Genomic DNA, 27,027 nt, shown 5'->3' with positions numbered 1-27,027 from the left:
TGATTCTCACAGTGATGCCATCCCAAACTAGTGTGTCATTCCATGTGGATCTTGTACTGGCATTGGCATGCATGTTTGCTGCATGCTGTGCCTCTGTATATAGTTGGCTACATCTATTATTCAGGGGCATGATCGCAGCTTAACTTGGTTGGCATATGACATGACATCATGATCATGCAATGGAAGTTCAATTTCAATATGCCATTCACCATACTATTTGCACCAAAAATGATTCTTGCAAGAAACTTCACAATCCACATGAGAAGGTGATAATTGTCTAAATTAGATAATGCAATTTCAGTAACCAAATGGTGTTAATATTAAAGAAATAGAGGCATATATTTTATGGATATCATTGGAGAAATTGAATTAATAACAACCATGTTATCCATGCCTAGTTTTCTGTAGGCATTGTTTTCTGTAGCTTTTTGCTACTGAATAAAAAGGAATTGTTTTCTGTCTAAAATTTCAGTAAGCTTTTTTTCTGTAGTCTAAGCATGAAATAGTCAAATGTTAATAATTACTATGCACAAATGCAGTCGGTTAATATTTGTCTCATGGATGAATGGTTGAAATGATATACTATCAAAATAGAAACAGATGCAGTCCGGCAAATAAAAATGGATGTCTTCATCATATGACAATGAAAGGGTGAAGTAAGATTGAGAAAGCAAATTAGTGGTGAGCTAGAGAAGAGAACATTATACCATAGTAATTTTCTTTGACAATTCTTCTTCCATAAGCTCTGTGAGTTTGACTTCTCAGTATTTCGCAAGCAGATAGCCTACATTTCCTTCCAAACTCATTTTGACTCTATGTAAGTGTTTGTGTGCTCAAATTTCAATTAGATTTTTCACCTTTCCTATTCCAGAACTTTGTCTTCCCACTTCATTGTGCTTGATACTGACAATTTTCTGAAATGATTCGTCATAGTGATAATTATGTAGGTAAAATCTTGCCTTCCAAATTGAATATATTTTTTGTAAAATTCTTTAACTGAATTGCTTCAGTTCTCATCTCAAAGTTTTATTTAGATGTGATTCATTAACGAAATGGTTAAATGCTATATTTACCCAAATCATGTCGTTTATGTTTAGAGATGTTTATTTTTTAACAGGGCAAGCCAAGAAGAAATGGTACTGGCTGACATGCAAATAAGGCCTGGTGAAGCTTGGGAATATTGTCCAAGAAACTGCTTGCGGAGAATGTCAAAAATCTTGAAAGATGAATTTAACCTGGTGAAGTACAACTTCATAGTACATTAAGCATCTAAAGTTCTAAACCATCAACTTTCACTATTGAGTGGTTTTTATATAGGAAATGAATGCAGGATTTGAAAATGAGTTTTATCTTCTCAAAAATGTCATAAGGTACTTTCATTGAACACTTAGTTTTGGATGCTTATACATTTTGGCTTATTTCGAAGAAGCTTATGCAGAGATGGGAAAGAACAATTGGTTCCATTTGACAAGACGCGGTACTGTTCTACTTCAGCATTTGATGCTGCATCTCCTATTTTACAAGAAGTTAACTCTGCTCTTGAATCCATGGATATTTCAGTTGAGCAGGTATTAGTTTAGGCTCATCAAGATCTTACTTCCCCCTCTCCTCCCCCACCTTTTTTTATCAGATGTTGTCTTGTTGACATGCTGTGGACATATCCACTCATGAACAGTAATTAATAGTTAAATATTCTCAAGATATGAGATCTAATATTTAAAACATAGCAACAAGACAGTCTTATATTCCATCAGAATTTATTGATTTTTATTTCTGTGCGATCTCAATTTAATTAATGGGCATGGACACATTAAACGTTTGCAAATTTTGCTACATTCCTTTTTCATCGTCACATATTCAATTGATACTTTGACATAGCCACTCCTATTCTTTTTATCTTTTATCATGTTTCGTACCTTGTCTAGAAAGCATGATTATCACAAGGCTTTTTATGAGATACACATTCTTCATATAATTGGAAATAGAAAATTCTGTCCTGTAGCATATAAGTCATCCATTGATAACGATCGAATTTTGACTGTTCTGATCGGCACAAACCCCGTATTGAGCGATACGGGGTCACTTAGCATATACCACCCGGTACAGGGTGGTTCACGATGTCACGTACCAGTCCCCTATTGGATCGGTACGTATCACCCATACTGGGTGGTATACTACAGCACAACAAACCTAGCTAAAAATACATGTGATTATAGAACTTTTATCCACCTTTCTCTTTTCTACAATAATCATTTATTGCAATCTTCAGATTATTAACAGAAGTCTGTAAGACACATACGGTAAAAGAATTTTATTTGTAATCTTTAACAATAAAGATTTTGAAGGTCATAATGGGTTTTTACCTGTCTGAAATTGTTTGACTCATTTGTTTTCCATTGTACAAGATCATCAATTGTTTTCTCTGTGCAAATAAGGTCAATTAGTTCTAATGTCCATTTAGTAGACAAATTTTTATGACACTCTTGTTAAAGTAACTACATAGTTTAAATCATTTGGCTAATGGGTAATTAGTTTATTGAAGCACATATTCTTTTTCATTTGTGTTTTATAGTGTTTATTTCCCTTGGTACTGCTATTTTTAGTTGTGGTTTCTTTCTTGAGACAATTATTTATTCAAGCTTTTCTGTCCTAATAGCTTCATGCAGAAGCTGGACAAGGTCAATTTGAACTATCACTGGGGCATAAAGAATCTGGTCTTGCAGCTGATAACTTGATTTATGTTCGTGAAGTTATTAGGTCCATCGCAACAAAGCATGGATTATTGGCTACCTTTCTTCCAAAGTATGTTCATGCTATATATCTCTATTGATATATTGATTGCATTGTGCAAGTGATCAAAACATATGATGATTGCATTATGCAAGTGTTGCTAGTTCCAGATATTATTTTAAGCAAAGTGTATTAGTGTCAGCATGAACCTATTTTCAGAGGCTCATAGCTACTCAAAACATATAAAGTTATGATCTGTGTCACGTGAGGACTTGGTATGTTTCTTGGCTTGGAAATATTGGACTGAGTTAGTTGGTTCGCTGTTTCTGGTCATAGTATACCTTAAATAGCTGACTTGGATTGCTTTTATGATATATTGATTTTACCGAGGGCAGACATTGGTATAATGGTAAGGTTTCTCCTTTGCAACTTGGGAGATCAGGGTTTGAGTCACAAAGACAGCCTCTTTAAATACTTAAAAGTAAGGCTGCGTACGTCCTTTTAGCATTCAACCTGATCAATGACAGTGGTGGTAGTCAAGGATCATCTTTTTAATGTCAGACCATACCAGAAAGTACAAACCACAAATCGCAGCTTTGGCCTGCTTTAGGAAGGGGTGAAAGTAATGGATCTACAGCAAGACATTCTGACTGTGTTATTCACTGCTAATTCCATGCTTGGATAAAAGAGGAGGTTGCATTAGGTCACAAATAGCCAGCAAAAGTTTTTTCAGATTTCATGGATTTTAAACTATTGTTGTTGTTGTTGCATAATGAATATAGCCTTAATGAACAATCACATAAATTTATTCCTATAAATTTTTAGCTTTTAAATTGAATAAGAGATAGGACTGATGAATGTCATTGCCTTACAAATAAGGCAGACAAATTGTTGCATTCTCATTATGACCTTGGAAAAATGTTTGATCTGGATGTATCTGATATTTTATTATGATTAGAGAAGATAGTATGTTTATTTATCAATATAAAGAATATGTTCTCCATGGATCAAAATGTGATCCTTAAAACTGGTCATCCTGACATGATCCTTGATAAAGTTTGTTTATAAAAAAACAAATACAATCTTTAATCCTCATGTCATTTCTCGCTTTATAATTATGAAGAAAAATAAACTTTTTGGCTTCAACTTCTAATTGATGTTACTTCCTTTTTCAAATTATTTGCTATGAAATAAAAGATCCTGGTAAGAATATGCATTTTATTATTTTTTGTGGATTTGTGAAATTTCTGCATTTTTCCATTAAGCATTTATGTATGTATGTATGTATGTATGTATGTATGTATGTATGTATGTATGCTGTGTGTGTGTGTGTCTATACATATATTATCTCAAATTAAATCTGAAATTGTGAAAGCTAATAATTGCACGTTTTCGGTTCATTTGTTTTATAGGTATCGCTTAGATGACATTGGCTCTGGATCTCATGTACATTTAAGTTTGTGGGAGAGTGGAAAGAATGTCTTTATCGGATCTGAGGCATCAAAAACTCGACATGGAATGTCAGAACTTGGTGAAAAATTTATGGCTGGAGTTTATTATCATCTTCCTTCAATCTTGGCATTTATTGCTCCACTTCCCAACAGGTAAGGTCCTTTTCTTTTTCAGAAAAGAAATTATGTCTCCATAAATGATCGAATGCTTTACTTTCCTGGATAGCTCATCATTGCAGGATGACATTGTAATAGGTGTCTACAAGCATTTTGAGCCTCTCTGAAAGCATCCATGTCTGCAGATACTTTCAGAGTGCTAGTTGTGATGTTTTTAATTTTTCACTTTTCATGTTGAACTGTCCAATTTTCATGATCATAAAGTGTTAAATTGTTGATAACTAGAGCATCTTTCTTCTCTAAAGAGAATTTCGAAGGGGCACAGCAATCATAGTTTTGGTAATGGTCCTTGCTAATGTTAGTCTGGCCAGAACCTGATCCTACTAGTTGGGGCTAGATCAAGAAAATTGATCAAAATAGCCATTAGATTAGGTTTCAGTACAAACAAACAGATTCCTGGATATTTCCTCATCTTAGCTTTGTTTCTAGGAGGATAGTCTTACCTTAAAGTATGCCCTCATGGTCAAAAACAATTTTATAGTAATGGCAATTTCTTTGAGATCTCAGGGAGTTGCTGAAGCAGTTGAATATACTAGCCCTTTATTAAGGGCCTTTTATATGAATACATATGGCTCATGAATTAAGGTATGTTGGAAGCATTCCATTTGTTAGATAATTTGGTTGATTAGTAATAGCCTTTGACCAGTGAAAAATGAGAATTTAATTTGTGGCTTCTATATAGAAATTACTTGCTCCAAGTTTACTGAAATTTATGTTGAAATTCTTGATTTCATGTCCCTAAATGAAATATAAATTGTAGACACAACACCCATTTTTCTTTTCCAAAGAACAAAAAAAGAAAAATTCTAGAGGATGTTCTGATTTCTAATTAGGTCGCAAGGTATATTTTATGGCCAAGGGTGAGTCACGGAAGTGCTCTTAACTTGCATCCCTGTTTTTTTGCCCGCTATTAGAACATCTCATAACTATCCTTCCAGGATTAGATGTAAGTGTGAAAGACTTCTAACTACAATACAAGCATTAGATCATTCTCAACCGTTCCACTACACTAATTTTATAGTAGTTTATCTTTGATCATCAACTATTTATCTTTCTGCAACTTCATCAAGGATTAAAGTATTATGTATGCTGTCGATATAGTTTGAGCATTGGTGTTGTACAGGTAAGTTCTTAACACATAGTTAGCTACTAATATTGATTGCAGAATGAGCACTTTGATTGTGCTTTTCTCTCAGATATTTTCCTTATTGAATTGGCTGTCAGTTCATGACTTCGGCATGTGTGTGTGTGTGTGTGTTGGTTTAGATAAGTCTAAATTATGAAATAAACAGCAATAACACCCGGTATCTAGTTGGACATCTTATTATCAAACATCCATTTATTGAACAAAATTCCTACTTTCATTGGTTTTTCTTTTGTACTGGATGAAGTAGGCCTTTCAACTGGTATTTATAATTCTATATAACAATTTGGAACCAGACCTTAATTTGTGAGACATATTGGTTTACTCAAACAGGGATTTAAGTGGAACCTAAACCTTAAAGTCGTCCAAGTTTGAGTCCAACCCACTCTACTTAGGGTTTCAAAGACCTGAGGCAGTAAAAAAGAGTGAACTTCCTCCCTTTCCTCTTGTTCCTTTCCCCAGGCTGCTCCATTTGTCAGTATGGCCTGGCACCCAATCTCGCTGAAGATTAAATTCATTAGTTTAAACTGATTTTAGAAATGTCAGACTAAGAAGTACGTTGATTAAAATCTGTTAAAGTTGTAAAGAAGGTTGTGTTGGAGTCTGCACCATTTCTAAATTCTCTTACTCAGAGCCACTGGCTCTCCCCTATGCCAAGTGATGGTTTGCATGATGGAAGAGTGAAGCATACTCTCTGGTCCACAATCTGGAATCATTAGTTTAAACTGATTATCGTAGTGTAACAACATAGGATACATTGATTAATGTCTCATAAATGTTGTAAAGAAAGTCGTGGATTATACACTAGTTCTAAATTGAGGTTTTATTTGTAGAGACTCCCCCCTATGCTAAGTAGCGGCTTGCATTGTGAAAGTTGTCGGTACATGTCATTAGCACGGCAATGCCAAAAATATGAATACTGAAGAGGGAAATGTTGATAGAGGAAAACAGTTTTCACCTAGTGCTGGCGCTCCTTGTTAGTTCCTTCTCCACAGGAACAGTGGTTGTGATTTCATTCTTGGTTTTGGTACATCTATGACTAATTACTTGTGACCTCTGGTTTTATATATTGTCCAGACTCCAGACTATAGTTTATGCAGCCTTTCTTTTTTTTCTATTTAATTTGTGGTTATAAAAACACTTGAGCAAGCTTACAAGTCAGCATTGAGAAAAAGAAGTATTAATTTAGCATTATGGAATTTTCACTAGATCTACTTCTTGTGTTCAATGCTTAAAATTCAATTTCAGAACTTTCTTTGATATTTCATCATGATATTTACTTTTATCATCCCTAAATATAGTTATGATCGGATTCAACCAAATACTTGGAGTGGGGCTTACCATTGTTGGGGAAAAGAGAATAGAGAAGCTCCAATGAGGACTGCATGCCCACCTGGAGTATCTAGAGACCTTGTAAGCAACTTTGAAATTAAGTCCTTTGATGGGTGTGCAAACCCATACTTGGGCCTAGCTTCAATAATTGCTGCAGGAATTGATGGCCTTCGAAGAAATCTTAGCTTGCCTAAACCCGTTGGTATGATTAAATTTATCTCCTATAATTTTCGATATTTGTTTCATTGCATATATTATGTTTTTCTGGCCCTAGTAGAGAATATCTACCATTCATATTGTAAGAATCTTTAATCTCTACCTTTGTTGAATGAACAACTCAAAATATGGTACAGGGACATGAAGGCCTTATGGTAGAACTTGGTAGCCATGGTTAAGTGTTAATTCCCTGGTGAATTTTTTTGGATGGAATGAGGGTCTATGGAGTTAATCAGTCTGTAAGAAGATTTCATGAGATTAGAGTGCGAAAGATTAGCACTTTGTCTCTTTGGATCGAAGACCTAATATAGAAAAAAATGGTGTATTGGCAATAGTTTCATCATGCCTGCTTCTCACACATAGGTCGGCAAAAAAGAGGGACAACTCAAACAATACTAACAGAAAGCAATATCAAGACCCATTTGTATGGCCTAAACTCCGATACTTGAAAAACAAGCATACTAAACTTTAGTATGCATTTTCTTGACATTTAAATTAGATACAAATTAGATGGCTCTTCAACTTTAATGCTTTGTTTCAGTGTCAATTCAATTAGATACAAATTATATTCTGACATTTAAATCGTGTCAGTGACAATTTTGGTAGTAAATAACATTTTTCTTTTCATCAGTGTGATTTTTGCACCATAAAGTCATAAACTATAATTTTCCTTGCTAGTTTGAAGTGGATTAATTATGATGTGCTGATTGGTTCATAATATTGTTGCTACTGTCTTTGGTACAGAAACAAATCCTTCTGGTCATGATTCAGATGTTGGAAGGTTGCCAAAAGAATTGCGTGAATCTATAGGGGCACTTTCTCAAGACACTGTTTTGATCAAATTCCTTGGAGAAGAACTTGTGAATGCTGTTATTGGTGTTCGCCAGGTAAGCAATTTGAAAGTGTGCTATTATGTATGGAATGTCCAATCATATATGTCATGTGATAAGGGTAATATGGTAATAACATCCTAATATAGTGGGATACAGAAGAACCAAAAAGAATATGGCATTCCTTTAACTTGAGTTAGTTGCCCTACATCTACATTTTGGTTGCATTTTTGCATGAGACAACTTGGCCCCATATAATTTTTTAAACAAGCCGTCATGTTCTTTATAAAAGGAAAACTTCTCTATATGAATATTTGTTGGTCATAGCCATAGATAGGCCTTGGGTTGTCTAATTGTTAGTTTGGAAGTAAAAACTGTCTTGTTATGAGAGTGTGATTGTTGAAGTAAAAACAGTGGACTGTGATTATTATTAAAAAAAAAAGTGTGAACTGTGTTGCAGGCGGAGGATTATTATTATAGGAAAAATAAGGATGCAGTCAAGGAACTTATGTATCAGTATTGATTCAGCTGATGCCTGGTGTGTATCTTTCTCGTGGCACTTTGAAAGAGATTTCAATTCTTGATTCAGCTGTTTTCATATGGGCACTTTGAAAGAGATTTCAATTCTTGATTCAGCTGTTTTCATATGGGCACTTTGAAAGAGATTTCAATTCTTGATTCAAGAGAAGTTGTATCAAATGACAAATTGTCTCGAAACATTTTATCAAGAGATTTCAATTTTTTGTTTTGTGATTTTGTTAAATTTCTGTACCTCATGGACAGAAATGAAGAATTTGATCCTGCTTTGAAAGATGAGCACGTCATGTCATAAGTCCGTCGTACGAACACCACATACATGCAAACAAACTGATAAAACAACCAATTTCTGTACAAAACATTAAAAATGAGAGTATGTACACAGCATATTGTTGGGATTGAGTATGCACTTCAGGATGAGCAACAACCTCCTCCTTGGTGTGCATGTTGTTCCTGCTGCAGCTTCAGGATATTCCTTTTAATTTTTAATTTATTGTATAAAGTACCTTCAGTGCCAGTTCTTCAAAACATCTCTCCACATTGGCTCTTGTTTTCGCACTGCACTCTAGAAACAAACATCCATACTCATTTGCAAAGGCATTTCCCTCTTCTCTCGTCACCATTCTATCAGCCTCCTAATATATTTTAAAAGAATAAAGTATATATCTCAGTTTCAGATGCAAACAGAGATTCCCAAAAATGATGGAGACGCTGTGAACTTATATTAAAATAAGTTCAAAAATGAAATAAACACATCCCTCCTAAAAAAGAGTTCTTGATCATGAAAGTAATCTAGTAGCAACATCTTCTCTAGTAATCGTTCTGGTGGCACAGAAATTTACTTTCATTTTAGTCAATCAGTAAAGATCCCATTGAAATGGACAGTATGCAGTGTTGTAATTAATAGATAATATTTGACTTTTCCATCATTTATTTCAGTAAGAGAGAGAGAGAGAGAGAGAGAGAGAGAGAGAGAACAAAACATAAAACTACATATTCTTTTTCTTTCATTTTGAACAGATATTGCAAACTCAAGATCTTCAATTCCAAATTCTGATTTTGGTTATGGGTGTCTACAAACATTCTTAGAATATTTTGGTTATGGGTGTCTACAAACATTCTACAAACATTCTTAGATTGTACATAAATAAAATATTTTTGTTGTTATGTTCCTTTTTATTTGGGTGGCAGTGGGGTGGGATGAATGGGAAGGATGCAAAAGTTCATGTATATGTCAATTTTTATTCTTAGTTTTAAGTATAGGTTATTCAATGGAATGAAACGCATTACTGCAAATTTGTAGAAGTCATCGAACAAATTAGGTCAAGGCCAAGTAGTGTTGAGAACAGATATATTGTCACTTAAATAGATTTTACAGATTGATGAAAATAAAAAAAACATGGCAATTACTCATGCTGTCTGTGCCATGTCATGCTGATGAAGAAAGAACATTGCACACATGTACATGGCACTGAACTTGCAAGGGTACGCGACCAGCATAGAATCATGACACAGCATGGCATAGTGGCACAATATGTGATGCACCGGTTTACTGCTAGGAAAATCCTACTTGAGAATTGTTTCATGTAGAACAAGAAACCTAGCAGAAAATAGTTTCTCAACACAGGATAAATCCGTATTCCATTGGTAGTATGAAACCTCTTGAGTGGTTCACAACAAGATATCATCATGGTAATTTACTAATCCTCTTAATTGAAATTAGAAATTTATTAGTCAAATAAAATCATCAAACGAAGTGCAAATAATACAGGATTAGTACTTTTAGCCACTATGCCTCGAGGAAAATTCACTGGAAAATATAAAGCTCTTTTAGGCACTAATTAATATGAAATGGGGACAGAAACTACAATAACGAGTACTACGAAGAACAGAAGTAACCTTGTCAACTTTGTTTCCAACGAGCACTTTGACACAGTTGTGGTTTGTTGCATACAACTCTACTTCCTTAACCCATACATCAGCCAGATTGGTGAAAGTCTCCCGCTTTGTCACATCATAAACTATCAGGAGAGATAAATGAAAAATATCATTCGGCATATGTGATACAAATATAGCAAAAGCATCAAACGTAACTTGAAAAGCCTATAAACAAATAGTAGCAAAAGAAGAAAATTCAACCATGAATTTGAGAAGAAAGTATTAGTTCTTCTATGGGCTGCTAACATTCAAAGCATATTACATGCTAAACTTTAGTTAGTACAAGAAATGTGAATGAGTCTCAAGCAAGGTGCACAGACGTTGAAGATGGAGGTTTGAACATAGAATAAGTTCAACTAGGGAACTAAAAACAGTAAGTACAAAAACCATATTACGAGCTAGAAAAAATAGGCAGTAAAAGGAGACTTGGATGGTCAAAAGCAAGGTGCACGAGTGTTGAAGATGGAGATTCAAACAACATTAAATATAACCAGGGAAAAGAACATATGCCAAGAGTGAAAGACAATTCATCCACAGTGGACAGCAATTTGCAGTTGATTTCAATATCATAACTTGTGTATATATCAAATGCCTCTAACAGATAATGCGCCTACAAGAGTTTGCCACGTTAACCATATGTGATAAGTAAAACAGTAGTTTACGTATAGGAACTATAGGACAGAAATTATGAAAAATAACAAACAGGAGACAGCTGACTTAGACAATAGGAATATGTGATCCTCAATAATAGCAAGTCTGACAAGCCTACTTCACATGAACCGAAGTTCAGAAAACAAAAGGATGAGCTGAGAAAACAAAATACTTGGCAAAGTATAAGTACTATATGTTTGCACGCAAGACATGAAGCAGATGAGACCATAGTGATGTTAGAAAATGACAAGGACTGCTTATATTGAAGATAATATATCACTAACTCTGGTGCATAATGACAACCACGTCATGGACTAAGGTTCCTGCCACACTATCCAATGCATCGCAGGGTATGTGCATTGGCACATTACTAGCATGCCCATGGAAACATGTGGCACAGGCCAGATGGATCATGCAATGTCCTATGTGTACATGCACGGCAGATGACCAAAACCTCAAAATGAATCCCATACTAGCAAGTTAGTTGAAGAGTTGCAAAAAGGTTGATTTTTAATTTATTCAATTTGAAATGAATGATTTAAACATTGTACAGAGCATTTTAGTTAAAGAGAAACAAAATAACTAATACAGGTTGGTGATAGAGCAGGCACACCATAGGGAATAGAGCATACCGATGTACAACTAAATGAAGCTTTAGAACAAATCACTTACCCAGAATTATTCCTTGACAACCTCTGTAATAAGAACTGGTTAGCGTCCTAAACCTCTCCTGTCCAGCTGGCAAACATACATAAATTGTTTCATGAGAACAAGAGTAATACAAAATATGACAAGGATTAGGAACATATACCTGAATCCAAATAAATAGCACATTCATGGCAACCTCCTGGTATAAACCACAAAACTATACCCATTTTGTTGTCTATAAATAATTTTCATAGCAGCATGAGTATCAGTCATAATCCTGCAGTCTTTTAGGCTATTCCCATACAAAATGACTGTCATAATATGAGGCCTTGTTGTCATAGTCTCTCTACTTGCAAGGGGTAAGGTTGCGTACATTAATTCAACCCAGGCCCTATATTTGCGAGAGACTTGTGCGTTGAGTCACTCTTTCATTTTTAATGGCTGTTATTATGTTAAAAAAAGTCCAAACATAATGAAACAATCAATGATAAGTTGGCAACTACTCAACATACAAATAAGCTCACAGCAGATATTCCATGAAATGAGTCTGAAATGGTAAGTACCCCCACCTGTCATAAGGCTCTAATGGCGAAGAAATTTAAGCAAATTTAGATATGCCTAAGCTTCAATGGATTACTGGAAGTAGAATAGGCTGAGGACCAATGTGCAATAGATCAACCAAAACAACCAAAGCCTGGTTTAAAAAAAAACCAAAAAGATGACATGACATACGAAAAAAAGAACTTATTTCTTCTTGAAGAGCATTATAATGGATGTCTATCTGGGTGTCCATGGACACTACTAACAAATCCAAACTCAGGTCTTTAGGGAATGGGTTCCATAAAAAAGAATCTAGTAAACTCTCATGTCACATATGGATCCTCAGTTATCCAATAGTCATGGCATTTGGCACTGGGTGCAGCTAGTTAATACATAAAAGATATAATTTACATCTAACATTCTTTATACGTGTCCCATAAAAAAATATTGAGGATATATATATATATATATATATATATATATATATATATATATATTCTTTTGATATAAGTCAAAGATGAGAATTAATTTAATGGACAAGTAGAATTTTGTATATGCACAATTGACAATGTAAGTCTACTGCTGGTTTTGGTTTTTCTAGGTTTTACTTGCCTGAGTTACCTTGGCCAGAGATCATCAAACAAATATTGTTAGGCAAAAGTGCAACAACCACTTTCTACAGAAACACAGTGTAAGAAACAAGAAACCTGACTTTAGCCAATAACTAGCATCTGTTACAGAATGTTATTCAAGTACTAGGTATATTTCCTGTGAAGATTCTCATTTGTTAACTGGGAACATCCAGCTATACAACAAACTGTACCAAACCAAACAATTGTTAAAGATTATAAAACAATTAATTTAATACTAGTCCCAAAAGCTTAGGCTAATGAGAAGGGTCCAACCTATTGTGAAATATAACAAAAGTACGCTAAAAAATCAAACCAAATTTGTAATTTCAAAGATGTTCTCATTTACCAGTGTCCCATATAGTAAGCTTTAATTTTTTGTCGTCAACTGTAAGATGCTTGATCTTAAAATCCACTCCTGCAACAAATAAAAAATACAAGTCTCCATGAGTAAATAATGTAAAAAATGGTTGTTCTAGTTAAACTCTCCAGTATATATTCGAAATTAATCCAGTTTAAAAAAATAGTTAAACTTTGACAGATTGATGTGTTGAAAAATGGCACCAAGATGTTCTGAGCAGAACAATGCTAAACATACATATTTGAGCCATTTTAATGGTCAAAAAGAGAGATAGAGGACCAAATATGCCCTAGCTATGCTCTGGGCTGACAGGAGAGGGTCCCCAGTCAGGTGGCATCATGACATGCATGTGTGATGTTATGCCTTTGATGTTTTTTTTGGCACTCAAAAAGCTTCCAAATTCCATTCACAACCACTATTGTACCATCTAAGCAGCCAGCCATAACATGTTGGTTAGACATGGATTACTTTACAGTGTTAGCATGGTGGGGGGCAATTTATGGCAGTACAAGAAAATCATTTTAAATGATTGACGAAACTTGAATTATATATTGATACATGTCTACACAAAGGACAATCTGTCGCTGTTTCCAGAGCTTGCATGCCGAAATTCATGCATCACGGTTTCCTCTTCCTTGCTTCAAGAAATTAGGAGCCGTCATCCATGGTGGTATTTTATCGATCAGCGGTGATATGTATGTGAAGACAGACCAAATGTGGCGTGAAAGAATCAAAAGAAGGAATCCCTTGAACTTAGGGAGCAAGTTCGTCGCATCTTATTTTCTTTCCCGTGTGACTCTAATTTTAGTAGCACATCCAGATCAAGCGTGACCGTCCAGAATCCAGAGGGCCTAAACCCACAACACAAGTATCACATACACCGGAAATTACAGTAGCACTGTACCATTTCTGGCGACCCATTATTTAGCCTCGAAGCTCTGGGAAATCAAACGACGGGCCTGTTAATGAGCAACAACAACTACCAAGAAGAATGAAGCCAGAAAGGAAGAAAGCAAAGAAAAATCAAGAAACATCGTAGCACGTCAAACACATTGTGGATAAATCACGGCACGCGACCAAGAATCGCACGCGGGAATCAATTCACGGAGGCAAGACCAAGAAATCAACAAGTCCGAACTCAAGATCTGCAACACAATTCAACACGCGGCTCAGCGCACCAGGATCGATGAACAAGAACCAAACCGACAAAAGGGAGGAAACTTAAGGCAACAAGAGCAAACAAAAAGAATCGACTACTAAATCAAGAAGAGGGCAGGAGAAGGGAGCAGACCGATGGTGGGGGCGAGATCTTCCCCGAGGTGGTTGGAGATGAAGGAGACGAGGAGGCTGCTCTTGCCCACCGCGGAGTCCCCGATCAGCAATATCTTGAAGGAGTAATCGTAGCTATGCCCCGGGCCCGACGACGAACCCATGATCGCTCTTCCCAGCCCGCACCAAAACAACAGAAAGGGAAAAGAAAAAGGCGACTCAGATCTCGATCTCGTCTCCTCCCTCGCTTGTGGCGACGGTAGATGGAGAGAAAAAAGCAGGGAATCCAGTAACCCAGTGGATATTTAAAGATTTTGGTCCAAAGGGAGGCAGAATGAGAAAGCTGGAGAGGAAGGGAGCGAAGGACGGAGTGTGGACGAGGAAAGGGAAGGTGAAAGGCGAGAGGATGCGTTGCTTGCCTCCCTTGGATTATGCTGCTGGCACGTAATGTGGTCGCGCCGTTGTCTTCTTTCTTGGCTACTTGACCCTCCTCCCCACTCCCAGCAAAGCGACCGCCCGCATAAAAGCATTGGTGCGGCACGTGCGCGCGTAACACAGACCCGCCTACCCGCACATGTCTCCAGAATTAGCGTCCTCATGGAAGCTGGGACCCATCTAGTTTTGCCACCGCCCCCACAAGAGCTAGCAAATAATGCGAGAGCGGCCCTCTTGTAGTTGGTTTGCTTGTAATCGAGACGACAAAATCCCACGACACCGTCGTAGCACTACGGACTAATGTGAGCGTTTACCCCCGCCACGTGGCTGCATGTGAAGCGGTGCTGCGACTAAAGGTCTCCTTCGCAAGTGGGCGTCGAAGGGCAGAGAGGGAAGGCCAGTTTGAGCAAGTCATGTCGCAGCCAAATCTCAACTTTGGTATGTAGCTGGTCCAGATCAGAGCCAGCTCGTGGGTTTTCTTCTTTTGTTGTGTGTTGCTCGAGTCGTGGGTCCAACCTAATTATCAGAATATTGCAGTGTGAGATTAATTAATCAAATTTGTTTTGTTTGAGAACATAACTCTAATTAAAATCAAATTGTTTTTTGACCTGCAATGAATGGCACTTTGTTTGACTCTTCACACCACAACCTTGAAATCAATGCATCAGCTCAACTAGTATGAAGACATGATCGGCGTGAGTCACGTTCGGTTCTACGACCACCGCGGGCTGAGGCCTGCGGAGCTGTGGCTTGCGATCTCTCTCTCTCTCTCTCTCTCTCTCTCTCTCTCTTCTCCCTTCTCTTCCTTTTCGATCTCTCCTTGCCTACACTATTCAATAGTGCGATCGCTCGTTTTCTCTTTCTTTCTGTCGTCGTCTCCATCCTTTAGGTGAAAAAAGAAAGAGCAGACTACATTCTAGAACAAAGACATGTTTGAAGCATGTAAGGTCACAAAGCATAGAAGCTCCTCCTCGTCCCAATCTTGGCGTCAACGTATCCACCAAAGGTGAGCCGGCCAACTTGTTGTTCTTGTCAGATTACAATTTTCTACTTATTTATCCTTCTTGTATAGTTTGGCAGCGTGTTGTATGCGTTTTGTTCCCTAGAAATGAATGATCGATGTCCAAAGCAAAGAAAGGTGGAAGTCAAATGACACTTGAATAGAACTTTGAAACTCTTCTTTTATTTATGCTCTCTCGGGAGCCAAAGCGAGATAAGAAGAAGCTTGCGAAAGATGTACGTTGGTTTCAAGGGCAGTAGGTGATATCGTAATTAGCCCCCACGCAGGTGAAGGTGCTGCTCTTGTCATCATAAGCATAACTATAAGCTTGAGGACACGCATCCTTGAACATCTTGGAGTAGCTGGTGGGCTTGCATGTGTCCGGGCTACCGTACTGGCCCCTGCAGCAGTACTCGTCCGTGTCGAAGGCTAAGCATGCGCTCTTGCACCCCACCACGCTCCCGTCCGGCGCCAGCATCTGCAACTCCGTGGGGCACCGCGCGTTGATGTTCGTCTGGCACGACGTGCTGTCGCAGTTCGACCCCCCGCTGGGAACGACCGACACCGGCACGTTGAAGCCGTCGACGCAGCTCACGTCGTAGAAATCCTTGCCTCCGTCGCCCTGCAGGGTGAACTCGACGACCGTGGTCGGCGGCGCTCCTCCCGCCCCATTGCACGCCACCTGCCCAGTGCCGCAGTCCCCGGAGAGGCACGAGAATCTACCGGACGAGTCGGCGGAACATCTGTGCCGAGCCCACAGCCGGCCTCCCCAGGCGGGTGGCGCATCCACTGATAGGGAGGCGCCACTGTCCAGCTGGAATCCGGTCTGGGAAAGAGCAGCTTTCCCGGCATTGGCCAGCGAGGCAGGCCAAACAGGGTAGGGGCAGTTGTTCTTGAAGCTAAAGGTGGTGGAGTGCGCGCCTGAAGAAGCATCGACAGGTGTCGTGCATGAACACACGACGTAACGATGGCAAAGGAAGGCATACATAGAAGCAATGATGATAACAGACCTGAGATCAGGACGGCGACGAAGAAGGCGGCGAGAGAGACGAGTGGTGGCTGCGCCATAGAGGAAGGCTCCGGAGAAGTGAGAGGAGTTGGGGTGATACGAAAGGTCGCAGCGAGGGGCCCTTTATATATATCCAAGTTGAGGTGTGCGTGGACTGACTGTGTGCATGAGATCTGAGATAGGTGTACCGACCAAAAGGTGGCATGTATGCAGAATGCCGAATCTGGGATCGACATCCAGCATAGGAAGGTGAATAATATGGTCCATATGCATTAATTTCTTTCCATTTTATTCTAAATGAAATGCACTTAACAAGATTTTGATACTTAATGAACAAGTCATTAAAATTAGAAATGAGATAAAAGGGCGTTAATGGGTTGTCTTCACAGTTTAATTACTACGCGTAGCTATCAACTGTTGTTGCTATCCTAGATAGAATTAGCTACGTGGGCAAAGATACTAACCCAAAAATATACATACAGGATGTCTGGTGTCTCTGGTGAAGCAGGCAGGCGTCCGTCCGTGTTGGATGGCAAAGCGAATGTCAGGTGCTTAAGATGTTTTTTATTATTTTTTAATCTTGAATGAATGAATAAATGCATCAAACATAATATGAATGACTTGGGACCTAATCGACATAAGATTTAATTTGATTCGACCTAAATGTATGATAAAAATCAAATTCTTTACTATCCTTACTCAAGCACAATCCTCTTTTATACCATCTCATATAAATTTTAGTATAGAACAATTACAAGGTCATTAAGTTATCCTTACTCAAGTCCAATCCTTTTTTATACCCTCTCATATATATTTTAAAGAATTTATACCTTTTATTTCATCATATCTAAAAATCCTAGAGAACACACTCTTTAGATACTCTAAAAAAAAAACCTAAGAGCACCCAAAGTATTCATCATATCTTACTGTTCCCCACCAAAACTATAACATAATTTTTTTTTTCATGATGATTTCTCCTCGTACTAAGATTTCTTATTCTTTTCAAACATTGGTTTTAAAAATCCTAAAATATTTATTTTTCCTAACACTTTAGATTTTTTTTTTTTTCTAGAGGGATCAATTGGGCATAAGAGACATGGTTTCAATTAGGTACTTCCGATGGATTTATGTCCAGCACAAATGCATCATGAGCCAAAATATATATATATATATAGTGGCCATGTTAGATACATTATTTTTATCCTGAATAAATAAATCGAGTGCAGAAGGAATGCTTTGGGTTTGGATGGTTCAGATATTTTTTGTCTTAAGCGAATGTGAATGTATCATATGCTAAAACGATATATTAGTCACATCCGACAGATATATTTTCTGATGACGCATCATATCGTGCAAATATGTACCATCTATACATTTGCTCTCACAACCATATCATATGCAGATGCTTCGCTCTCAATTTTTCGTTCTAATTGGAGTATGATGTCGGGCTCACAGGTAAAGTGCTTGGATTATAAGGCTGGGTTTGAGCGTTAATCATATAGTGGTCATATTAAAAAAATAAAATATTTTTAAAATAAAAAGATTTTATTTTTAATCTAAGAGAGAGAGAGAGAGAGAGAGACAGAGAGAGAGAGAGAGAGATAAGATGATCATTCAATTTTATTTTTTGTGTATATCCCTCTAATTAAATGATACAACCAAAATACCTTAATCTTTTACTCTACGAATTTCTTGTTCATCTATCTTAATTACAATGTTAATTTATTTCTAATGTTTATTTTCATAACCCATCACAAGGACAAAAACTAAAAACTCAGTTGATATTTGTCTCGATCTTAAGGGTATTGAGATGACTATTACATGTTTACTATATGACACAAGGTTTTCTTTTCTTGCAGACACCCAATGGATTGGTTTTATTCTGCGAACAATTCAATTGATCTTATATCTAATCTATGTGAATGCTAAAGCCTCAAAGCCATTAGGGGATTCACATGAAGAAGAATGGTAGCATCACCGGCTCATTAACTCAAACAGTAAACATGAGGCTGATGAAGAAGCTCATATCTAAAAGCTTATAATAAGCCTCTTAGGGGTTATGATGTTTTTTATGCTTCATGATTCCTTAAATTAGCATGGTTTTATTATATGTTTATCTTAATTAATGTCGCTATCCATAAATTTCACATTTGTCTCTATTTCCTTGTAATTTTTGGCACTTCATTGTTGTTGTTGGTACCCTTAGAAACCCCTAAAAGGACTCAAAATCTTAATCAGAATTTTAATTTTAAAAATAAGCATCAATAAAAAATAAAATTTCACAAAAATTACATGAACCAAAAGTATACATCAATTACTATAGCAGTTGTTCTTCACCAATTTTTGTATGGCATTTTACACAACAAGCCAAGAATATTTAAGGAAATATGTCAATTCTTGAAATAAGCCTTTGTATTTAAAATTAAAATACCAATTATTGGCTAAAAACTAGTATTTTCCAAACTACCAAAATTGTAATATTATATATATATATATATATATATATATATATATATATATATATATATATATATATAGTGGTTTGAGTACCGTCAATCGTGAGTCGACACAAGTTGGTCTTATTCCGAAGGCGCGAGGTTATCCGAGGAACACTCGCGGCTGCCTTGAGCAGCGGTTGACACAACACCAATGAGTCTAAGGTGACTTTCGAGATGATCTTCACGGTGGCTTCAAATAATCCATGGTGGATTTCAGTCTTCTTAGTGGAATCCTACACAAAGGTAAACGTCGAGGGACCTTCCCAACCCAATCTCTCCAATGCACAAGTTATGTTTTTTAAGGGCTATATAGAATATGAAGAGTTTTCAGACAAGAAGTCTGACCCTTGGACAAGTCCTAAGGGTTGACTTTGATACTTGGATGACCTAGGGGACTACATTTAATCATTGTAATAGCCTCCCTTTAGAGTTTTGTCCACATAGGCGACAGGTCCGAATGACCTCCTACGGGTAGTCATCCATAGAGGTCGATGAAAGGGAGTAAGTTTGAATGGTCGTCCAAGGACTACTGCCTATGATAATTAACAAGATCAACCTGAACGATCCCCCGTGGATTATTGTCCATAGGGTCAACATGTCGTTATTATCCCCACGTTAGTACCGAGTGGGGGTGACTTAGCCTTTGTCCTTTAACATAGGCGTCTTGGTGGTGATGCTACACACACACACACACTATATATATATATATATATATATATATATATATATATATATATATATATATATATATATATATATATATATATATATATATATATATATATATATATATATATATATATATATATATATATATATGTTGAATTTAAAGGGATAAATACAAAAATCACTAACGTAATTTGATATCGAGCGACTATGTCAACCTCTTTCCCTAAAAGAATCCAAGTACCTATTTAATTGTATTCATCGTAAGGAAACCTAAGATAATAAATATTGGCGATGGAGATGGGAGTGTTTGGTAGTAAATTGCATATAGAAGCTTTACCTTTTATTCATAGTCTCATATGAGAAGGTACATAAGGTCATAGTGTTCCCAGCATCAAGCTCGCTAAGGGAACATATCGTTTGTAGTGGAGTCCGAGGATACATAGGCATGCAGATGGACGTATTTGAAGTTCGTATGACGGATCATATAACGCTGTCTTCTTTCTCAGTTCCCAGCGACGGTGTACTTGGACGGGCCAAGAATTCCACCAAGAAGGCCATCACCTCCCAGAATTCCACCGAGCAATCCGCCTTTACCGAAAATGTCACCGAGCAAGCTTTTGTTCCCAAGAAGTCCGTCGAGACCAGTACCTGAGAGAAGTTGGAGGGGCGACTGCAGCTTCCCGGTGGCCCGGAGCGACGCGTCGCAGGTGGAGACAGGGGTGGGGATGACTAGCTTGCAGCTACTCAAAAGATCGGACACAGTTGAGGTTTGTTCACTCAGTAGCATCGCAAATGCTCCATTGCTGTTGGTGGTGGTGCTGGCGATGACACTGCTCCCACACTGTACCTGCACCGTCGCATCTGCATCCACAAGAAGATCCATGTTTCGCTAAAAAGATGTGTTTCCCGTACTCATAAAAACAGATTTGTAGGATGATAAATCGTGGTAAAAGGTTATGGCTACAAAGCCACGGAAGAAGTCCCTCATGATCGTGTTAGTAAGTGACAAGGCGTATTTTAGGCCCTAGACGTGTCACAGCCAAAGTCACACGTCAAGTCAATGCCAATGTCACACACCGTCAGAATTCGTACCAAGGTATCGTGCGACGCGTCTTGTCCCAAGAGCTCGGGGTGATGCCGTCTGATGCCACTCCGCATGCCCTGAGACGATGGTTGGTTAGAAGCGTCGTCCCATCCCTCAAGGGTCAGTGGTCACGCTGAACCAACGCGCAACCGACCCTCGCACAATAATATAAAAGCCCCTAGCCGACATCCAGCCAGGGGAGGAGAAAAATAGAAAACAATACATCCTACTACTAACTTGCTCGTCGAAAGGGCCAAAGTCTGGGATCACCCGACGAGGGCCATTTTTGCAGGTGAATGACCACCTGCGGGCTGCGAGCATCTTAACCCAGGGGTCGCCATCCACGCGCAAGGACGAGCTATCAATCGATCAAAGCCCAAACAACGCCAACAAACATTCCTTCCCGAGGGCACGCCCACCTCGTCATTCAGCTCACTCAATAGAAGACTCCAGACATTGACCCACGGACCAAACCGTGCTAACTCATCAGCCAAGATATATTTATTTACTAACATTAAGTACTTCCATGCATGTAGCCCTACTTGGAAAGGCAGGCATTGATTTCGCTGCGACGGTGGCGGTGCTGCATGGCACGGTGCCAATGACTGCGATCTTCCCCTGTTGGGCGAGAGCTACGGATGCAAGGACACCCACAAACATGAGCACCGGAAGAAGGCAAGGCCTCGTCAAAGCCATTGTTATGGGCGGAAAGTTGCAGATGCAGGAGTTGCTAATTTGTTGGCACTTCGCTTCGATCGATGTGAATTTATAGGCACTGTGGTTCTCGTCATGTTAGCTTTTCCCACAGGGTGGGCCAAACTGCGAATTCATTATCGTCAAGGTGGGTGTTGCACGCGCACTTGTTCTCTTTCTGATGATTGCACTCAGCGGTTCCTACTGCTGCGAATCTTTGGATTGCTTTTGTTGCAGTCTTCCCGAGTGATAGTTCAGCTTCCCTAATATGGATTTCCCTTCAAATATGTACCTGTGAGAGGGTTCCCGACAGTAACTTGCAAGCTTAATTTAGGATTTCCAGTTTTATCTCTTCTTCTTCTTCTTCTTCTTCTTCTTCTTCTTCTTCCTCTTTAAGAATAGTAACACCATTCTCATTCTTCTTACAGGAAAACAACTGTACCTTCTTCAACCTTGAGCTCGAAGCTCCTATATGTTTAGATTTAGGATTAACATCTAACTCCTACATGATAAAAAGCTTTTTGGGAAACTTCAGTCGGCAGAGAGAAACTTCACTGAAAAAGACTTATACAAAAGATCTCGTAAAAGTCGAATCCAACTTTAACCCAACTATTTCTGGATCATACATCCTGCTATAATATGAATGCCATCTCATTTCCACTGCGCAGATGTCGGCATAATGATGAAACCCAATATTGGGCCGGGAAGAATCGACCACCACGCGGCCATTGAGTCAACCCGTTCATATTTCGGATCGCCATGATCGTGGCTATACCAACTCTTTTTGAGGCTCAGCCAACACAAGAGTAGGAGAGGAGTGATCATCTTTAAGTCTTAGTTCATTTGCGATAAGATTTACGATGTGTTTCGTACTAGAAACAATCTTCCACTTCAGATGAACAATCAAAATCTACCCTCATAAGATATATTGCTCAGTAACACTCCCCACAAGATCTCCGATCCATGATTCCAAGATCTAACTATTTTACTGATCACCAACTCCGCACCCACAACTCGATCGAGAAAGCCGATGTTTTGAAGCTTCATCGGCACCGTGTGGAGTTCGGAAGTGGAAGCCACACGGAGGAGACAACCGAGCATTGTCGCGGAGATCCGTTCCTAAGTGCTCTGCAACAGCTTCACCACACCGAAAACCAAGTGTCAAATAATTATTGTTTGTCGGTAATTTTGGATCGATCAATTGGGTGTTGACGAACATGCGACTGTTCATACCTCACAAGCTGTTCTTCCATTTAGCACAAAGAAGATTACGTAAAATATTCCAAATGTTCTTGTAAAGAATTAAACAAAGAAGATAAAAAAACTATGAAATGTATAAGATGTAATTGCTTAGTTCATTTAGATAATAAGCTCTTGATAACTATTTATACACATTCGGAGAGGTTATATACATTTAGCATGGAGGACTTTTCTCAACTGCTTAGAGATTTCCTCAACTGTCTTAAGGAAATTTTATCTGCTTATCAATTCTCACATACTCTTAGTCCCATTGGAGCTTTTATGTTTGGATCCTCATTTACAGATCACTTATTTTCCACAATTACATTCTCATCATGGAAAAGTATTGATATATTTACACTTATATACTAAGTCAAAGTTCTCTCTTGCTAGTTAAGATTGTCATCTTTGACTAAACCAAGCTAATTGAGTTAAGATGGAAATATCAAATATCAAGCTAATCCAAAGTAGTATAAAAGGTTCTGTTAAACTGTTAAAGTATTTAACAAGTAGGCTAACTAATACATTTAATAATTATTTTTATGGAAAGAATAAGTGACAAAAGTGAAACATAGGATCTTAAGATAAATTATTAAAATCTTTACAAAGTGATATATATCAAATGTGATTTCAAACCCGCAAATATTTATAATTCGATAAAAAAAAACATATAAGATTAATAGTTTCTCATATCGAATATTGTCTTATCATTTAGTCTGATCTTATTTAATTAAATAAGAGATATATATTATAAATTTGATTAGATTCTAATTATATTTATCGATGAAAAGAAAGGATGTTTATTTATGTTAGGATTTTTTAGTTGATGATTTTGTTTCTTCGCTCGAGTCAAATCGACCTTAGTAATGATTGTACCATCGAGTCAATCATACATAATCATGCTTTCAATTCGATCACACCTTTAAGTTGATTATTTGCTCATGTCGATCGCACCCTCAAGTGAAGGAGGCATGGCCCGAGTGGAGATTCTCGATCTCGATAGGTCGGAAGAGAAGAAACCGATACATTAGAATCCAGCTTCTCTCTCTCGACGCTCAAACCCAGCCTTATAATCCAAGCACTTTACCTGTGAGCCCGACATCATACTCCTATTAGAACGAAAAATTGAGAGCGAAGCATCTGCATATGATATATGGTTGTGAGGGCAAATGTATAGATGGTACATATTTGATGCGTCATCAGAAAATATATCTGTCGGATGTGACTAATATGTCGTTTTAGCATATGATACATTCACATTCGCTTAAGACAAAAAAAATAATATCTGAACCATCCAAGCCCAAAGCATTCCTTCTGCACTCGATTTATTTATTCAAGATAAAAATAACGTTCTTTATATATTTTTTAAAATATATTTTAAAAATAATCACCATATTTTTTAATAATCACCATATTTTAAAAAGCCCAAAACTACTATATATATTTTAAAATAATCACCATATTTTAAAAATCGAGATCGAGAGTCTCGACCCAGGCCATGCCTCCTTCACTTCACTTGACGTGCCTTGACATACTGAGGTCGGGCACACGTCAGACGAGGAGCACCCTAGATGGGCTGAGAGATGACTCGTTCACCTGATCTATCGAGGTTGAGTTTGAAGCCCAACATAAGCCCAATATGAGCATGTCATGGAAGACTTGCCGTGTCAATACAAGTTATTCTGGAGACCCCTTGCCGTTACCTTCGATTGGCTCCATCTGATTTGAGCCTTATTATTGTCTTGCCGATTTGAGCATGTCACGACATTAATGCATGATCACGAGGGACTTTAAGGTGCAGAGCAATCTGAGGGTGCTTCGAAGATGCAACTAGAAGAGTCAAGTTGTTTTAAAGGTGTAGCCAAGTCAACATTGTGGTCGACTTATCAACGGTCTATCTCGATGGTGCTACCGACTTGAGCAAATGATCAACTTAAAGATGTGACCGAATCGAAAGCACGTATGACTGACTCGATTGTACAATCATTTTGAGAATGAGGTCGACTTGATGGTGATAATTGTAAGAATAGTCCTCTTAAAAATATAATTATTGTAAAATATATAATCATTTTAAAGATGCAATCTACTTAAAAAAAACTGATGCGGTGTTGATGTTTTTTATTTTGGAATTATACACTATCTCTCATATGGCTCGATTTTATAAGATTTTAATTTTGTTGTTCTTCCTTTTCACTGATGGAGGGCTTTAGCTATTACGATATGACTCATCTTGCTACGGCTTTTACAATATGACTCGTCTGGCCCAAAGTGAACTGTATTTTCACAACCTATTGCCCTTCGGCCTTGTAGGAAAGCCAACTATGATCCTCTTCTATCTGTAGTGAAATATTTAATTATTATTTAAGTAGATTTGATGATATGTTTGACCTAAAAAGGAGTTTTAAATATAAATCAATTCTTTTATGTTAGGAAACAAATAATATTTAAATAATTATAAAATCATCGTATTAAAGTCCTATATCGATTAGACTCTTCTGAGGTCTGAATAGACATGAAACAATTGTTAGAGAGGTAGGCAATCTAACTTTCCATATTTCATCATATGTAAATTTATATTTTGACAATTAAAATTCTGCATAATCTGATTTATTACTTTTAAAAATCATTATATATATATTTTTTATTATTTATTATGTTATTTATATTTAATGCATAAAAAATCAGATTTATTATTATTATTATTTTGATTATAATGATTATTTAATTTTATTTTGATCTTTCTATCTTCTGAGTGTTTCACAATATTTTATCTGGAACTTTTATGTATTACAGGACTTTTTATATGAATTAAATTATTTTATTCATATAAATAGTTTTTTGTTTGGTTATTTTTTTGTTTTACATAAAGAGTTCTGCATCATTAGAACCTAATCGGGCAGGCAACTCTATGATTTTTGGAATTTGCGATATTTATGAGATTTTTTTATGTAATTATTGGTTCTATATACATTTTAATTCATGAAGATAGATTTTGAATTATTTTTTTGTGTTTTTATTTGAATAAACTATTCTGTATGTCCAGAATTTTTATTACTTATTCTGAAAATTTTGACTAAAGATATGACTGAAAATTCTGAATTTTTATTAATTGGGAATTATGGACTTGAATGCTATTTTTGATTCATAAAGATATATTTGTAATATTTTTAATTATGTTTCTGTTTTGAATATACTACTCTGCATGTTTAGAATTTTGAAATTTTCAAGTATTTTTAGGTATTAATTTGGAATTTTTTACTTGAATAATATCTTTAATTCATGAAACAAATAGTTTTTGAATCTTGTTGATTATCTATCTACTCTGAATAAGTTAGGATACGTTTTCTCTACCCTGAAATATGTTCATATGATATTATCTGAATTATTCATGATTTATTGAACTTATAATTTTAAAAACACTAGTTATTGATATTTAATTCATGGAAAACAGTTTTGTAATATAATAAATTATGTTTTTGCTTTTAGTTAAATAATATGATGTTTGGAATTCTTATTTAATTTTTATGAAATTTTAAAGCTATTATATGATTTGTTTTGAAATTTTAAAATTTTATGAAAATAAAAGGGGATTAATCTTATTAGGACGGCTCAGGTCTAACACAGGTCAAATCGGTAGACGAACTAGGCTAGACCTAGCAAAGTTGATGACTACAACACCTAACTCAATCAGGTCACGATTCTCTCGAGCGTGGTCGACTCATATGTGACATCGACTCATTAGATTCGACACAGGTTTAGTGTGAGATCGATATTGGTTAAACTCAGGCTCGACATTGGATTAACATGAGTAGAGTGATGGTATAGGCTTAGCTCAGTCTAATGGACCAAAGCTGAGTCAATGGCATAGATCGATTTATAGTGATTCCAGACTAATCTTATAAGGATCGTATGTTAGTTTAATTAAATCCTAATTGAATCGAGGCTCA

The 27,027-nt window shown here is 37.0% G+C and overlaps 3 protein-coding genes and 1 pseudogene across 5 annotated transcripts in view; 1 reads left to right on the top strand and 3 right to left on the bottom strand.

Annotated features, from left to right (window-relative positions):
- Positions 1-8,628, top strand: part of LOC135587474 (protein fluG-like) — a 33,576-nt gene extending 24,948 nt beyond the window's left edge. The window contains exons 11-18 of one of the 2 annotated variants that reach the window (XM_065078954.1): positions 1,118-1,238; positions 1,318-1,370; positions 1,439-1,568; positions 2,657-2,802; positions 4,143-4,334; positions 6,804-7,036; positions 7,795-7,937; positions 8,341-8,628. In XM_065078954.1, coding sequence (XP_064935026.1) covers positions 1,118-1,238; positions 1,318-1,370; positions 1,439-1,568; positions 2,657-2,802; positions 4,143-4,334; positions 6,804-7,036; positions 7,795-7,937; positions 8,341-8,403 — 1,081 coding nt within the window. In that variant the 3' untranslated portion in view covers positions 8,404-8,628. The remainder of the gene's footprint in view (positions 1-1,117; positions 1,239-1,317; positions 1,371-1,438; positions 1,569-2,656; positions 2,803-4,142; positions 4,335-6,803; positions 7,037-7,794; positions 7,938-8,340) is intronic. The other variant, XR_010475887.1, reaches the window with a different exon arrangement.
- Positions 8,629-8,681: 53 nt separating this feature from the next.
- On the bottom strand, positions 8,682-14,909 carry LOC135587475 (ras-related protein RABC2a-like; annotated as a pseudogene).
- Positions 14,910-16,135: 1,226 nt separating this feature from the next.
- On the bottom strand, positions 16,136-16,956 carry LOC103974288 (thaumatin-like protein 1b). Its single transcript, XM_018821789.2, has 2 exons — positions 16,899-16,956; positions 16,136-16,809 (listed from the first exon to the last, which is right to left on the bottom strand). Exons 1-2 carry the CDS (start codon positions 16,954-16,956, stop codon positions 16,136-16,138), a joined length of 732 nt encoding a protein of 243 aa, XP_018677334.2.
- Positions 16,957-20,387: 3,431 nt separating this feature from the next.
- On the bottom strand, positions 20,388-21,882 carry LOC135588990 (phylloplanin-like). Of its 2 annotated transcripts, XM_065081317.1 has the most exons (3): positions 21,691-21,882; positions 21,157-21,225; positions 20,388-20,925 (listed from the first exon to the last, which is right to left on the bottom strand). In XM_065081317.1, the coding sequence occupies exons 1-3, from the start codon at positions 21,842-21,844 to the stop codon at positions 20,567-20,569; spliced, it is 582 nt and encodes a 193-aa protein (XP_064937389.1). In that variant the 5' UTR covers positions 21,845-21,882; the 3' UTR covers positions 20,388-20,566. The 2 variants fall into 2 exon arrangements, with proteins under 2 accessions (XP_064937389.1, XP_064937390.1); XM_065081318.1 differs by lacking the exon at positions 21,157-21,225.
- Positions 21,883-27,027: the final 5,145 nt, after the last annotated feature.

The sequence above is a fragment of the Musa acuminata genome, chromosome BXJ1-8 (assembly GCF_036884655.1).
Source record: "Musa acuminata AAA Group cultivar baxijiao chromosome BXJ1-8, Cavendish_Baxijiao_AAA, whole genome shotgun sequence".
NCBI lineage: Eukaryota > Viridiplantae > Streptophyta > Magnoliopsida > Zingiberales > Musaceae > Musa > Musa acuminata.
The sequence above is the reverse complement of the archived record's forward strand: the minus strand, read 5'-3'. Positions and strand labels throughout refer to the sequence as shown.